The sequence below is a fragment of the Cololabis saira genome, chromosome 1 (assembly GCF_033807715.1).
Source record: "Cololabis saira isolate AMF1-May2022 chromosome 1, fColSai1.1, whole genome shotgun sequence".
NCBI lineage: Eukaryota > Metazoa > Chordata > Actinopteri > Beloniformes > Belonidae > Cololabis > Cololabis saira.
In genome coordinates, this window is record NC_084587.1 from 24,110,420 (window position 1) to 24,124,211 (window position 13,792).

The 13,792-nt window shown below is 41.6% G+C and overlaps 1 protein-coding gene across 1 annotated transcript; it reads right to left on the reverse strand.

Moving 5' to 3' along the window:
• Positions 1-7,022: 7,022 nt before the first annotated feature.
• On the reverse strand, positions 7,023-12,906 carry uchl1 (ubiquitin carboxyl-terminal esterase L1 (ubiquitin thiolesterase)). The gene is made up of 7 exons (XM_061730852.1): positions 12,761-12,906; positions 10,856-10,997; positions 9,334-9,419; positions 8,875-8,922; positions 8,434-8,503; positions 8,304-8,362; positions 7,023-8,018 (listed from the first exon to the last, which is right to left on the reverse strand). The coding sequence occupies exons 1-7, from the start codon at positions 12,884-12,886 to the stop codon at positions 7,935-7,937; spliced, it is 615 nt and encodes a 204-aa protein (XP_061586836.1). The 5' UTR covers positions 12,887-12,906; the 3' UTR covers positions 7,023-7,934.
• Between the last annotated feature and the right edge of the window lie 886 nt (positions 12,907-13,792).

The window sequence follows — 13,792 nt, forward strand, 5'->3', positions numbered from 1 at the left end:
ACGAGATTTCCATGTGAGAATGCGTTCCTGATAGTCCTGAGCGGCTGCAACTTCTGCTTCTAGGTCATCCAAAGGCATTTCATCCTCAATGCCTTTATCCAAGTCTGTTAAACTCTCTTCTTTTGTTGATAATACTGAAAGCATTTCACAAAGCTTCTCACAGTCTGGTGGATCCTTGTTAACCTCCTCTTCAAGGCGAGTTAACAACTTTGTTGTCGAGGAGCGGATTGTCCTCCGCTTCAGCTTCATCCGTTGACAGCGTTCGGTCATTTCTGCCGTTAGCATTAGCTACAGTTAGCTTCACACTCCAACTTCGTCTAAAGTCTCTGAATTATCTTGACTTTCCCGGGTTTCGGCACCAAAATGTTGTGGAGCAGAAGCTTCTTATAAATGTTGAGAACGTGTGGCTTTAAAAACGGACATTTATTATCCTAAAACAAGTTGTTTACAAAGAAAAACGGGAGAAAACCGATCTTTCTCCGTCAAATCAGCTGTTCGCTGTCAGCTGTCAGTTAGAGTCTAAAGCTACCGGTTGACACACGTTAGACCACTTCCTGTAGACTTCAAAATAAAAGCGAAACCGGAAATAGCGTATTTTCAGTACAATCCATTTAAACGTTTATGTTCATGTTCACTTTACTGTAAATAGCTGTAAATAAACTGTAAATACTAAATGTAAATAAACTGTAAATAATGTAAATAGTTGCATCTTACACATTTTAACTTCTAACATTTTAACATTTAACAGCTCTAAGTAAACAGGAATTATCTGTTTAAATCCCTAAAATTAAAACAATTCACAACAGGTGCGAGCCTACGGCCTGCAACTCTATGGAGGAAGATTTGTGTCTTAATTATTCAATCAAAAAAAAGATTGCTTCAATCAAAAAATATATTTTCAATTAAAAAAAATTTAACTTGCTTTTATTTCACCCAATTTCACAATATTTGAGACTCAGATGCATTTGCATTTGCATTTGAACACTGTTTTTCTTTGATTGGAAATGTTTTCTTTGATAGAAGTGAATTTTCTTTTTGTTTGAAGCAACTTTTTTGATTGAAGTAGTGTTTTTTTGTGCTTGGGCCATATTATGGGTAGGACATTTGTGTCTTTATCATTTAATCAAAAAAGAAGTTGCTTCAAAAAGAAAAAAACATTTTCAATAAAAAAAAATCACTTCAATAAAAAACTTTTTCAAAGAAAAAAAATGTTTGAATGAAAGAAAAAGAAAATTTAAGTCTTTTTTTTTTTTTATTGAATCATTTTGACAAACATCCCGCAGTGGGCGGATGCTTCCCCATTGGTCAGCCCAGAGTCAGACATGTTTGATGTCACAGGGCGTGGTGTTGAGGACCCAAACGCAAGGAGAGAGAGGGAGGCTGGAGGTTTTGGAGTTCTCAAAAAACAGAAGGATTTATTCCACAAAAAAGCCAAACTAAAATGCTGCAGAGCAGGATCAAAAACAACTCACGTATACAGGGATCGAAAAAACCAGGAGTACATGGAGGGAACAAACAGTACGGACCGACAGGCAACAAAGGAATGACAAGACCAGATATACACAGGGGATAACGAGACACGACGAGACAGGTGCAGACACAATCAGGGCAAAGGGGAAACAGGAGGGACAGAACTGAAACTCAAACTGGGGGAAAGTGTCAAACCCTGACAGTACCCCCCCCTCAAGGGACAGATCCCAGATGTCCCAACAGTCCACACCCAAGGCAGGCGGAGGGGGCCCGGAGGAGGGCCCAAACCATACACGGCCAAAGTTCCGGGGGCCGTCCTCGGGACCGAGCAGACCGGCGAGGCTGTTCGGGGGGTCGCCCTTGGGGCGTAACAGGCGGATCCGGGGGTAGGTCTCGGGGCTTGGTAAGCTGGTCAGGGGGTCGGTCTGGGAGCTTGGCAGGCTGGTCTGGGGGTCAGTCTGGGACTGCAGCAGGCTGGTCAGGGGGTCGGTCTGGGACTGCGGCAGGCTGGTCAGGGGGTCGGTCTGGGACTGCGGCAGGCTGGTCAGGGGGTCGGTCTGGGACTGCGGCAGGCTGGTCAGGGGGTCGGTCTGGGGGCTTGACCGATCCATCCAGGATCGCCTCAGGAACTGGGGCCGACAGGATGCGGGGAGCCGGAACAGGGGCAGACAGGATGCGGGGCGCCGGAACAGGGGCAGACAGGATGCGGGGCGCCGGAACAGGGGCAGACAGGATGCGGGGCGCCGGAACAGGGGCAGACAGGATGCGGGGCGCCGGAACAGGGGCAGACAGGCTGCGGGGCGCCGGAACAGGGGCAGACAGGCTGCGGGGCGCCGGAACAGGGGCAGACAGGCTGCGGGGCGCCGGAACAGGGGCAGACAGGCTGCGGGGCGCCGGAACAGGGGCAGACAGGATGCGGGGCGCCGGAACAGGGGCAGACAGGATGCGGGGCGCCGGAACAGGGGCAGACAGGATGCGGGGCGCCGGAACAGGGGCAGACAGGATGCGGGGCGCCGGAACAGGGGCAGACAGGATGCGGGGAGCCGGCGTCGGGGGGCAGAGGATCCCCGGAGCTGCCAGAGTGGGGACCCAGGTCCGTGGCGCTGGCTGCGGGGGTACCTGGGTCCGAGGCGCAGGCTGCGGGGGTACCCGGGTCCGAGGCGCAGGCTGCGGGGGTACCCGGGTCCGAGGCGCAGGCTGCGGGGGTACCCGGGTCCGAGGCGCAGGCTGTGGGGGGTCCGGGACCATCACCGGAGCAGGGGCCGATGCACTCTCTCCTGCTGGGTCCATGCTGGTCGGTCCGTTCTGTCACAGGGCGTGGTGTTGAGGACCCAAACGCAAGGAGAGAGAGGGAGGCTGGAGGTTTTGGAGTTCTCAAAAAACAGAAGGATTTATTCCACAAAAAAGCCAAACTAAAATGCTGCAGAGCAGGATCAAAAACAACTCACGTATACAGGGATCGAAAAAACCAGGAGTACATGGAGGGAACAAACAGTACGGACCGACAGGCAACAAAGGAATGACAAGACCAGATATACACAGGGGATAACGAGACACGACGAGACAGGTGCAGACACAATCAGGGCAAAGGGGAAACAGGAGGGACAGAACTGAAACTCAAACTGGGGGAAAGTGTCAAACCCTGACATTTGAGGATGGACGATGGACAAAAATGATAGCTATGCGATACTTATAATAAAAATGGAAATGGAGAACAGAGGAAGGGAAGAGGAGAGAAGGGTGAGAGGCACCGCCCAGTGGATCATGTCGGTGCCCCCCTGCAGCATAGGCCTATAGCAGCATATCTACCACAAGGCCGATTTTCCTTTTTTTAACATCGTCTTGATTAATAAATCCGATTTAGATTTAAAATCGATTAATCGCACAGCCCTAGCAGAACGCCCGCCCTCCAAATCTACATTTGGAACTATGAGTAAACCTGCACCCTGAGAACGGAGAGCTCTGCCAGGAACATAAGGCACTATCAGGGGCCTCATCTATAAATCTTGCTTGCGCAGAAAAAGCGCCTGAAAGTTGCGGAAGCCGCCATCTACGCAAAGCCTCGGATCTAAAAAGAAAAAACTAACCGAAAAATCTGCTTATCTTTACGGCAACTACGACCCTCCCGTAAGAATTTACTTAAGACACGGGGAACTGGCGACGCAGGCTGTGAGGTGGTGAAATGAAGCCAGACTCATGTCATACTCTTAATGTCATCACATATCACAAAATATATCAGACTTATAATAAAATAGCGCTGATCGTGTTCCTCTGTGTTTGAAACACAGCGTCAGTCAGGACTCTGCTGCTGCTGCTGCAACCTCCTCTTCACCCACCGCTTTAGGATAGAACAAATGAGGGGTTCCATAGAGCGTTTAGGGGCTCCACGGAGCCCCTCATTTCTTCCCTAAAGGGACACAGATTTTTTTTATATATAAGAGTTCTACGCGCGCGTGAAACCTTTAGGTGCGGGTGTAAGCCTAAATTAGGGTCCTGCGTTAAAACGATGCAGAGCCTACGGCGTAGGGTATGCGGCGACACGCACCTACGCCGTAGGCTCTGCGTTGGTGATGCGGAACCATAAACCTTCCCTGAGCAGCTCTGAGGGGAGACGGGAGGGCAGGAGGGGGAGCGGGGGGTGAAGCGGGGCTGCCGGGCCCTTCGCACAGGGTGTGATTTGCAGTTAATGGCTGATCCTACCGTTAGTTTTTAAACTATAAAAATTGGGGGGGGGACAAAAACATGATTTTGAAAAGACGGGGGGACATGCCCCCCCGTTGCGCCGGGGCACTCACAGCGTTCCGCGCAGAGCCGGATTAAACAAATGGACTACACTAGGCAGCCTGTGATTTTTGGGCCCCCCTCCATCGATGTTATTTATGAAATCTTAAACTTACCAAAGTTACTAATAAAACTTAATTCACATTTTACATAGCAAAGTCATAGTCAAGTTGGTTCTTTGTATTCCAAAATAAGTCATGTGTTTATATTAAACAGTCTATCAGACTATTTTTAGATTTTTATTATTTATACGTTATTACAATGCTCTATTAAATGCTATTAAATTATCCTTATCTTATCGATTGTGAGCATTTTGCAGAAAATCTTAATTAAATGTGTTGATTAAATTGAATAGTTAAATAAGAAGTAAAATCTACAAAGACCAATACAATTTGCAGTAAGACAAAGTGTGCCGTAGTATGTACCGTATGTCTGTATGTGTATATGTATGTGTATGCGTATGCAGAACCGTTTGAGAGATTTGCGAGGCCCTGTGGGAAATAGCCAGGGGGGCCCTTGGGCGAAATTTTGGGGTTTTTCGGGTCGGATCGGGTGTCTATATGCGCAATTTTAACTCTCCAATTAGCAAAATACTGGATACCTTCCCCTGCCTCATCATCATCTGGGCTTGCCTCGATGCGGGGCCCCATGGCTGCTTGAGACCCGGGCGGATCGGTGATTTTTGTAACAAATTTATCGTGCCTTTCAGAGAGGCATTAAACTCTTCCATTTTCTTTTGTTTTTTTCTTTTTTCATCCCCTGATGGAAATTTCCTGAATCTGTCTCGTTCTCTTGACATTGTGTGACAGTTTGTTCCAACTCCACCCGTCTGGATCAGACTAGCTTGTGTCCGCGCTTGGTCTGATCAGTTGTATTGAACAACAGACACGCGTCATCATTGCACATATATTTATTGATATGCACAGACTAGTACACATTTAGGTCTGTAATGGAACGTGACTGTTGATATTTATAAGGAAAAAAAAATAAAAAATTGGGGGAAAAAAAACGGCCCATAGCGCCAGGCCCCTTGGGGCGCCAGGCCCCTTGGGGCGCCAGGCCCCGTGCGGTCGCACGGTTCGCACATCCCTTGCGTATGTATGCGTATATATATATGTATGTATACTAAATATAGTAATAATGCACATATATATATATATGCCTTAGGTTTTTACCGGCATGTTATCAACCATTAATATGTGTGCAGACAAAAAAAAAAAAAAAAAAAAAAAAAAATTTTTTTTTTTTTTTTTTTTTGTCCCTCTGTCTGGGCCCCCCCCCTGTCGGGCCCTAGGCACGTGCCTAGTCTGCCTTTGCGTTAATCCGGCTCTGGTTCCGCGCAGCAACGGCGTGCTGCCACACACTCACTGTATTTTATACTATTTATTTTTCTACTTTTACTGTGACCACAAAATGTCGTTTTCCTGTCCTCCACCTCATCCACAACATCTCGATCTCAGTGAAATTCAGTGGCACCGTGGCTCGACACGTTCATTCTGACGCCAAACAGGCTGCAGGAAGCCACTGCGCATGCTCATTCATATGCAGAAACATACCATTTTTGGTATGAAGTGGGCGTGTAGAGGGCAGGATATGAGGCGGATTCAGCTGCGCAGCCTTCCAGCTGGATTGTGATTTATAAAAGAGAACATTGCGTGGAAGTCTGCGTGCACGCGGTTTTATAGATCCAGATTTTTTTTTGCGCCCACCCTTTTCTGCTTTTGGGTGTACGTGCACTTTTAGTATGAATTCTACGCCCTACATTTTAAATGAGGCCCCAGGTCTTGCAAATAATGCAGAGCTAAGCCATTTTGGGCTTTATACACAAGTTTAAAAAAAAAATAAAAATTGGATTCTGAATTTTACAGGTAGCCAATGGAGCGACGGTAACACTGGAGAGACGTGGTCTCTCCTGCTGGTTTGAGTTTGTATGTACATTATCCAAAAATTCCAGCACAAGAATGGATATTCTCAGCCAGGTCCATAACAAGAGATTAAAGGACTAAGTGAAGTTATTCTCATCGTAAATATTTTTTCATCATTTGAACTATCTACTATTTTCCAAAAAATGTGTTCACGTAATCCATCAGTGTATGGATGTTCAGACGTATCTGTTGAAATACTAAATCCTCACTGATCACATTCAAAACAAAAGTTATGTGGGAATTTAAGTAAATTTTTCTTCAACATTGCATGTTACACTAAAAAGGGTATTAAAAAAAAAAATCTGATCCCTAATAAAATCTTTAAATACAAAGTTAGATCAAATGTACACATTACACTGTCAATATTAATCTAACAGAAATTAGGCCAAGATGCAAAAGCCATGTGCAAATACTAAGGGATTAAGCAGATTAACCACATTTTCAATTTGTTTGGGAACAGTATTGTGTTAACCACTTTTTCACCTCGTGAATGAAAAGGCTGACTTGGGTGTCAGCAAAAAGAGACTTACGGACGGACTTTATAAAAAAAAAAAAATATATTAAAAAAAAAGGGTTTAAATGGCAGATGAAAAAGTATAATCTAATCCGCACTTATGATCCTTTGTCAAAATGATTTGATCAAATATTTTAGCGCCTTTAATTTGTGATGTCTTTGAAGACAAAAAGTAAAAGCACAAACAAACTCAAAATTAAAGCAATTTGTTCACACCCAGGCATGCTTGTTCAATGACAAATAAAGAACTTATCGTGAAATGAATTACACATTAAAAACGCTGACATTAAGTGAAATAAAAAAAAAAAAAACCACACCTACACAGATTTTTTTCCTGATAGAGACATGTTTACAGCTTTATTGAATTCCCATAGCTGTACTACCACAACTACAGCAACACAGGATTTGGAAAGTGCACAAAGGTAAACAGATTAAACACAGATTTGATGCAGTAGTCACGCTGCACAACACAACATACAAAAGCTCTTCATTTGAATGACTATTCCTTTCTTAGCTAGATGTTCTGTATCATCTGCGAACAATATCCAAGCCATTTGTGGATCGTTACCTGACCAGCCATTTTCAAATAAAGTGCATTTTTAAATATCCGAGAACAGTGACCCAAAAGAAAAATGATGCTGTATTACTTCAAACAAGTAAACCTCGCTTTTTTTTTTCCAGAGAAATGTAAAAGTATCACAGAAGAAAACAAAACATTTGAACATCCTGTAAAACAATGGTTAAATTATTCCTACAGATACATTTGCAAGGAATCTCAGATGTCAAAGACACCCACAAAGCAACTGAGGGTAGGCAGAAAAATCAAGACAGAACATTTCCTTTAAATAGTTTTGCTCCACTTTTGTCTTCCCCTTGTTTACTTAAAAAGGCATTCAAGTGGTCTTAGTGTGATATATGCACAAATATTAGAAATAAAAAACATGTGCAGATGAAAGCTGACCATAGGTTGTTTTAAAGCTGAACGTTACACAAAAACAGTTGACAGGCTTGTACTGATAAGTGCTAGCAGAACAACGGGCTTGGGTTTGGGTTGAACGAGCGTGTGCTAATAGAGAATGCTCTGCTCATTAGCTGAGAGAGCTAATTGTGTCTTTTGTAGTGCACAGTGTCTGCAGATGTATGTATACACAGATTCCTGTGGGGACCTGTTGAATGTGTGCCATGTGAATGTCCCGGAGCAATTTTGGTTTACAATTTAACTGATCTGGAGTCTTGCAGCACATTTAACTCTGGCAAAGAGCCACAGCAGAGAAACGGACTTCACCTTTCTCCCTCTGCATGAATCCATGGCAAACTGCAGCTGCATCCTGCAAGTGATTAACAGAAAAGAACTATCAACACAGGTTTATTCTAAAATATCCTATACAACAACACTACAAGATGTTTAAGATTAGTAGTTACAAAAGAGACTGCGAAATGAAGATGTCATGAAATTGATGCATCATAACATCTGCAATTTAAAAAAATAGCCATCTATATTTCCCCCTTTTTCCTGGACATTTCAAGCTCCTGAGTATAACAGTCAATACAGATGGTGGCATACACTCATATATATTTAAATAAAGCCAATGAAAGATCATAGTTTTTCTCACCGCTATGAAGGACCCGTCAGTGGTAGCTCCGTGGCTCACAGCTCCATTCATTTTCCCATCTTAACAAATGAGGCAGTTAGGACCCACAATGTGAGAACTGCATAAAAAGGAATGAGGGATGCATACTTACCACATTCATAAAGTTTTCCATTTACGTTGACAAAGGCAATAAAGTGAAAGTTGACTTTGTCAGCTTCAGGCTGTGAAAGTTAGATCATGAATTAGATAATAAATTGGTGATGAAAAGGTACACTGAATCAAACAAAAGAGCAGTATATAGTGTATATTTTTCAATTTATGTCTCATCCCTTAAAATGTCCCAAACCAATTAGTTAATAAGTTATAAGACCAAGATGAGCCAAGGTGATGAAACTGAGAAATGAATGACAATTATTCAAATTAATTTAAATAAATGGAATCCAAAGCAAAAGAAAACGGTAATGAGCAAGGCAACAGTTGTTTCATCATGAATGACAAACAATTGCATGTGAAATATGCACCATGAAGAGAAATGTCTCATGTGCCTGATGTAATGCAAGCTGTAAGACATACATGATGCCAATACTCTTACCCGACACTGTCCCTGCATAGCAACTTCATTATGAGCCTCACAGATTTCCTATAAAAAAAAAAAAAAAATTCAGCAGCAATAATTAATACAAATTTTAAATATACAGCATAAAATGTAGCCAAGTCTTTTACAACAGTATTTAAACAAGGTATCTGGCACCCCCAAGTGGCACCAAAGCAGCATGAAAGTTAACCAAGAGAAAATGTTTTAGATCCGTTTGATCACTCTCCTTTTTTACAGCATTTTTGTTGAATCCTAAACTAAACCCATCATGTCAACTAAGACAACATATGCAAAGTACCGTTATATCCGATAAGTTAAACCTCCCCCCCAAAAATAAAATGCAAGTCATGCATAGTCACTTTAATATGAACATGATACATAATCTTATGTAATAAGATTATGTAATACAACACCCATTTAAAATGTTACCAGTCTCCTAAACTAATCATTTCTTACCTTGTTTTTCTCCAGAAAACTGGCACGATCATCAGGGGACATGTTTGCAGTCTCATCTAGAAACTTCTTCAAGGCAGAGCCACCATCTGAAAAAAAAATATTATAAAAAAAAAAACAAACGCGCAGTCAGCAAGAGTATTCATATCTAGCTATACCCATCTCAAACATCCTTTTTTCCCCCCAAAGAGACCATTTGAGATCAGAGCAGCACCATCCATCCATCCCAAACCCTCAATTTCCATCTGTACACCAGTATTCCAGCACCTTTAAATTGCAGTTTTTTTACCTACTTAAGTACATATAACCAAAGAAGTTATTTCATTTATAGTTGCCATCTTTAGAGTAGCAATGTTAACCAGCTACAACAGTAAAAACAGTTAGCCTGTAACTGTGTGTGCATGTTCTGTGTCAAACTTAACATCGGCATGAACCATGTGTAAAGCACTTGCTTTTATAAAGATGATTTTTGTAATTGTCTTCATCCTGTAGTTTTGGCATTATGAACAGTCTAATATTTTACTTATACTCATAACAGTATGATAACATGTATGTAATTTCATAATTCAGCAAGCCATACTGAACGAGTAAACAAGGTTAAGTTATAAAACGTAGACTGAAATGTTTAATTACTGTATGCATTTCAATTAAAAAAAAAAACCCACCACAACACAAAAAATGAACAAACCATGGGCAGAAAGTTAGGACAGCAAATTATGTGCCATTTCACAGAGTTTCACAAATAACATTAACCAATACTCAAAGGCTAACATTTCTCAACACTGTATGAGGCAATGAGGGCAGCAACACGGTTCATCCACAGTTCAGGGAACTGGAAGGATCCTTAGAACATTGTAGAAGTAATGCAATTTTAAAGAGGGGAAAGGGAAGAAGGAAAAAAAAAAAAAAGCAGCATGTGCTTAAATGTCCCTGGGTGGCTTAGTGGTTAGCACTGTTGCCTCACAGAAAGAAGGTTCCTGGTTCAACTCCCTGGCCCGGGGGGAGTCTTTTCTGTGTGGAGTTTGCATGTTCTCCCCGTGCTTGCGTGGGTTCCCTCCGGTTACCTCCCACAGTCCAAAAACATGCATACTAGGTTAATTGATGATTCTAAATTGCCTATAGGTGTGAGTGTGTATGGTTGTCTGTCTGTAGGTGTGGCCCTGTGTTAGACTGGCAACCCGTCTATCGCCAGTCTAGCAGAACCCTGTGGCCCTGCAAAGGATAAACAGGTATAGAATGGATGGATTGATGAATAGCCCTGCACCAGTGCTAGATCAGTTTTCCCTTTTATGCATAAACCAATTTTAACCTGGTTCAGCCAATCTAACCTTTGTGGACTCATAAGAAAACAGCTAAAGATTAAAAACGAATAACTAAAGCTAAACATGAAACTTATCACATAAAATTATATTTGACAATTTTGAAAAAACAAAAAGTTCCCATTTCATAATTTTCCTTTAGACATCTTTAAATTAAAAAAAAAAAAAAAAAAAAGTTGTACTGTACCTGTGCTCATTTCACTCACCAAAATTCAATTTGTCTTTATTGTTTGCCACAGCATGCACCAGGGCGATGGTGCCACATGAATTGGATGCCATCTGCTTCAGGAAGTAAACTTCAGAGCCTTTTGCAACCTTATTCGCCTGCTGAGCTCTGAAAGACTCATGCTACCGTCCACACAAATACACAGAATAAAAGTATCACTTGCACATCTTCTAGACAATGGGGATAAAACAATAGTGTTTAAATCAAAGGCTTCTTCAGATCTTCTGCATCAAGGCCCACAAGACGACATGCCTGCTTTCAATGACTCTTACAGGTTGCCTTTATGTGACAATTTTCAAATATTTAAAAAAAAAAAAAAAGATTAAAAACTTTAGAATGGGAATATCTGTTATGTGTCATTCCATTGATTTCCCAGCAGTACCAACAGTTACACTAAAAAAAAAAAAACTAAGCGCATGTAAATATAACATTTTTAAATATGTGATATTAACAATTAAAAATTAAGTTTGTTGCTTTACATGAATACATCTAGTTTTGAAATTAATCTGCATTTGTTCAAAAAACAAAACATTGTGCACATTTTTCTTAACAAGCAGTATTTATGTAATTCCAGGCAATCTTTTCATTTACACACAAACAAGCAATGATCTTGTTGTATTTACTTTTCCTTTAACAATTTTAATCTATTGGGCAGATTGACCAACGTTTAGATGAAACATGCTTTATTTGTTTAAGTAGAACACCACAGTAAAAAATATCTTGCTTGATATACTTTTAAAAAAATTATGCAACTTTTTGCATGAGATTTTTATGTAGATCAAGAAAGACTAGTCTTTGTATAAACTACTTAATTTTTAGTATGTACAAAATTCATTTGCAAGTAAAGTCAACCTAATTTTGGCAAGTAAAGTCAACTTAATTTTGATAAATAAAGTAAACTTAGCACAATTAAGTTGACTGTACTTGCAAAATGTATTATTTACATACAAAAAAATAAGTAGTTCATACAAAGACTAGTCTTTCTTGATCTACATAATAATCTCATGCAAAAAAATAACTTTTTTTTTTTTTTAAAGTAGATTAAGCACAATATTTGTATCAGTGTACTGCTTTGCTATGAAATTTACCAACTGAGTTGGAGGGTTTTGAATAAATGATCAGAAAGGAGCAGCGAGCTTCTGCTGATTCATTGTCTTGCCACCATCACAGTCTCCACAAGCCTTCCCACTTCAAGACATCACTGCCCTTTCCTCATCCATGCCTTCCTGCACCACACAACCACCCTGCTCTGGGAGCATCCCTCGCTGCCCCACCCCACCCTGGTGCCACCCTACCCAGGGTATTGAATTGTCTTTATTTCGGTCATTATACAAGTTATTTACAAACCAAGAAGAAAAAAGTAAAATAAACATTGCTTTTGCCGAAAAGGTGTAGGCTGAAGTCGTAGCTTATAGTGCCTACCCTTTTTCTCTTGTGATCAGCTTAAATCTGAAACATTAGCATTAATCCGTGGAAACAAAGAATGCATAAAGACGACAAAAAATAAGACAATATAAAATTGACGTTTCACATTCTAGAATGTTCTTGATAATATACTTTATAGTTAGTGTTTTATATTTATTTACAATATTTTCTTAAAACTTGTAGATAGAACTGCAAATTTTTAGGTCGTCACAAATATTCCATATTTCTCTTGCCTTAATTGATGTACATCTCTTTAATATTTGTTCTAGCTGTCGTCATCTCAAACATGAGTTTTCCCCTCAGGTCATAGCAGGTTTATTTGGAACAAATCCTGAATGTTTGGAAGCAGTTTCTGCTGGGCTTTAAAGGCAAATAAAACAGTTTTCTGCTCTACTATATCATGGAATACAGCTTTGGTGCTGCTACCTTGCTACAGCCAAAGGAGCAGCCTAAACAATACCTGTTGTGTAAGTGGGAAGAGCAGCATCATGGCACAGCATGGTTTCGGGACAGCAGACAGTTGCTCCCCCTCCAGCCCCAGCACGTCAACAAAGCGCCAGCTTTCGCCCACGCCAAGTTTGCTCATAATCTAAAAAAAAAAAACAAAAAAAAACACAAACAGAAAAATAAAATAAATATACCACGCCAAAGTGGATTGACGCAATAGTTTAATATGGAAAAGTAAGGTTGTTCCGAGGCCGCTCAAGGATGCTGCGTGGCCTTGGTCCAGGCAGACCACACCCTGTAAAGGCGGATTTATGGTTCCGCGTTACACCAACGCAGAGCCTACGCCGTAGGTTACGCGACGACGCGCGCCGTACGCCAGAGGCTCTGCGTTGGTGTAACGCGGAACCATAAATCAGCCTTAACCCAGACACTGAGGAGAGGATGCTGCCACCCATCAAAACACATCACTTCTCCTGCTGCACAATGACTTTCCTACAAGACGACCATTTCAGCTAAACTGCATCAAGATGCTGCTTACTGGCCTAGAAACATTATAGCATTGAGCTCCTGAGCAGCTATGATGAAACTTACCTGACCGTCATGAAAACTTATAACTGTTACCAACCTGTCGCCATTAGTCTGCGTTTATGTTTGTCACCCACCTTGTTCAGCATCTGAAAAGACATGGGTGGAGATTAAAAAAACAGTGAGTTTATTAACTCTGCAAGCATGACCATCTCAATTTAGTACTTATTTCAGCACCTCGGGGTTTATTTCCATTGGTGTCCACTCCATTTTCGCAGTGTTTTGCAGGTTTCAGCAGCGTCTGTGCAGGGCTGTGCTCCCACCGTGATGACTCAGTCGCTGTCAGCTGCGGGCGGCTCGGGTTTTATGATTCCGATCATACCATTTACCGGCAGACGCGGGGGTGTGTGTGCGGATCAAATCAATGCTGAAGCACGGATTTAACTCCATTCCTTAAATCGTCACCTACAAAAACACCTTCAAACGTAACATTTGGTATATTTAAAGAAAAAAAGTAGAT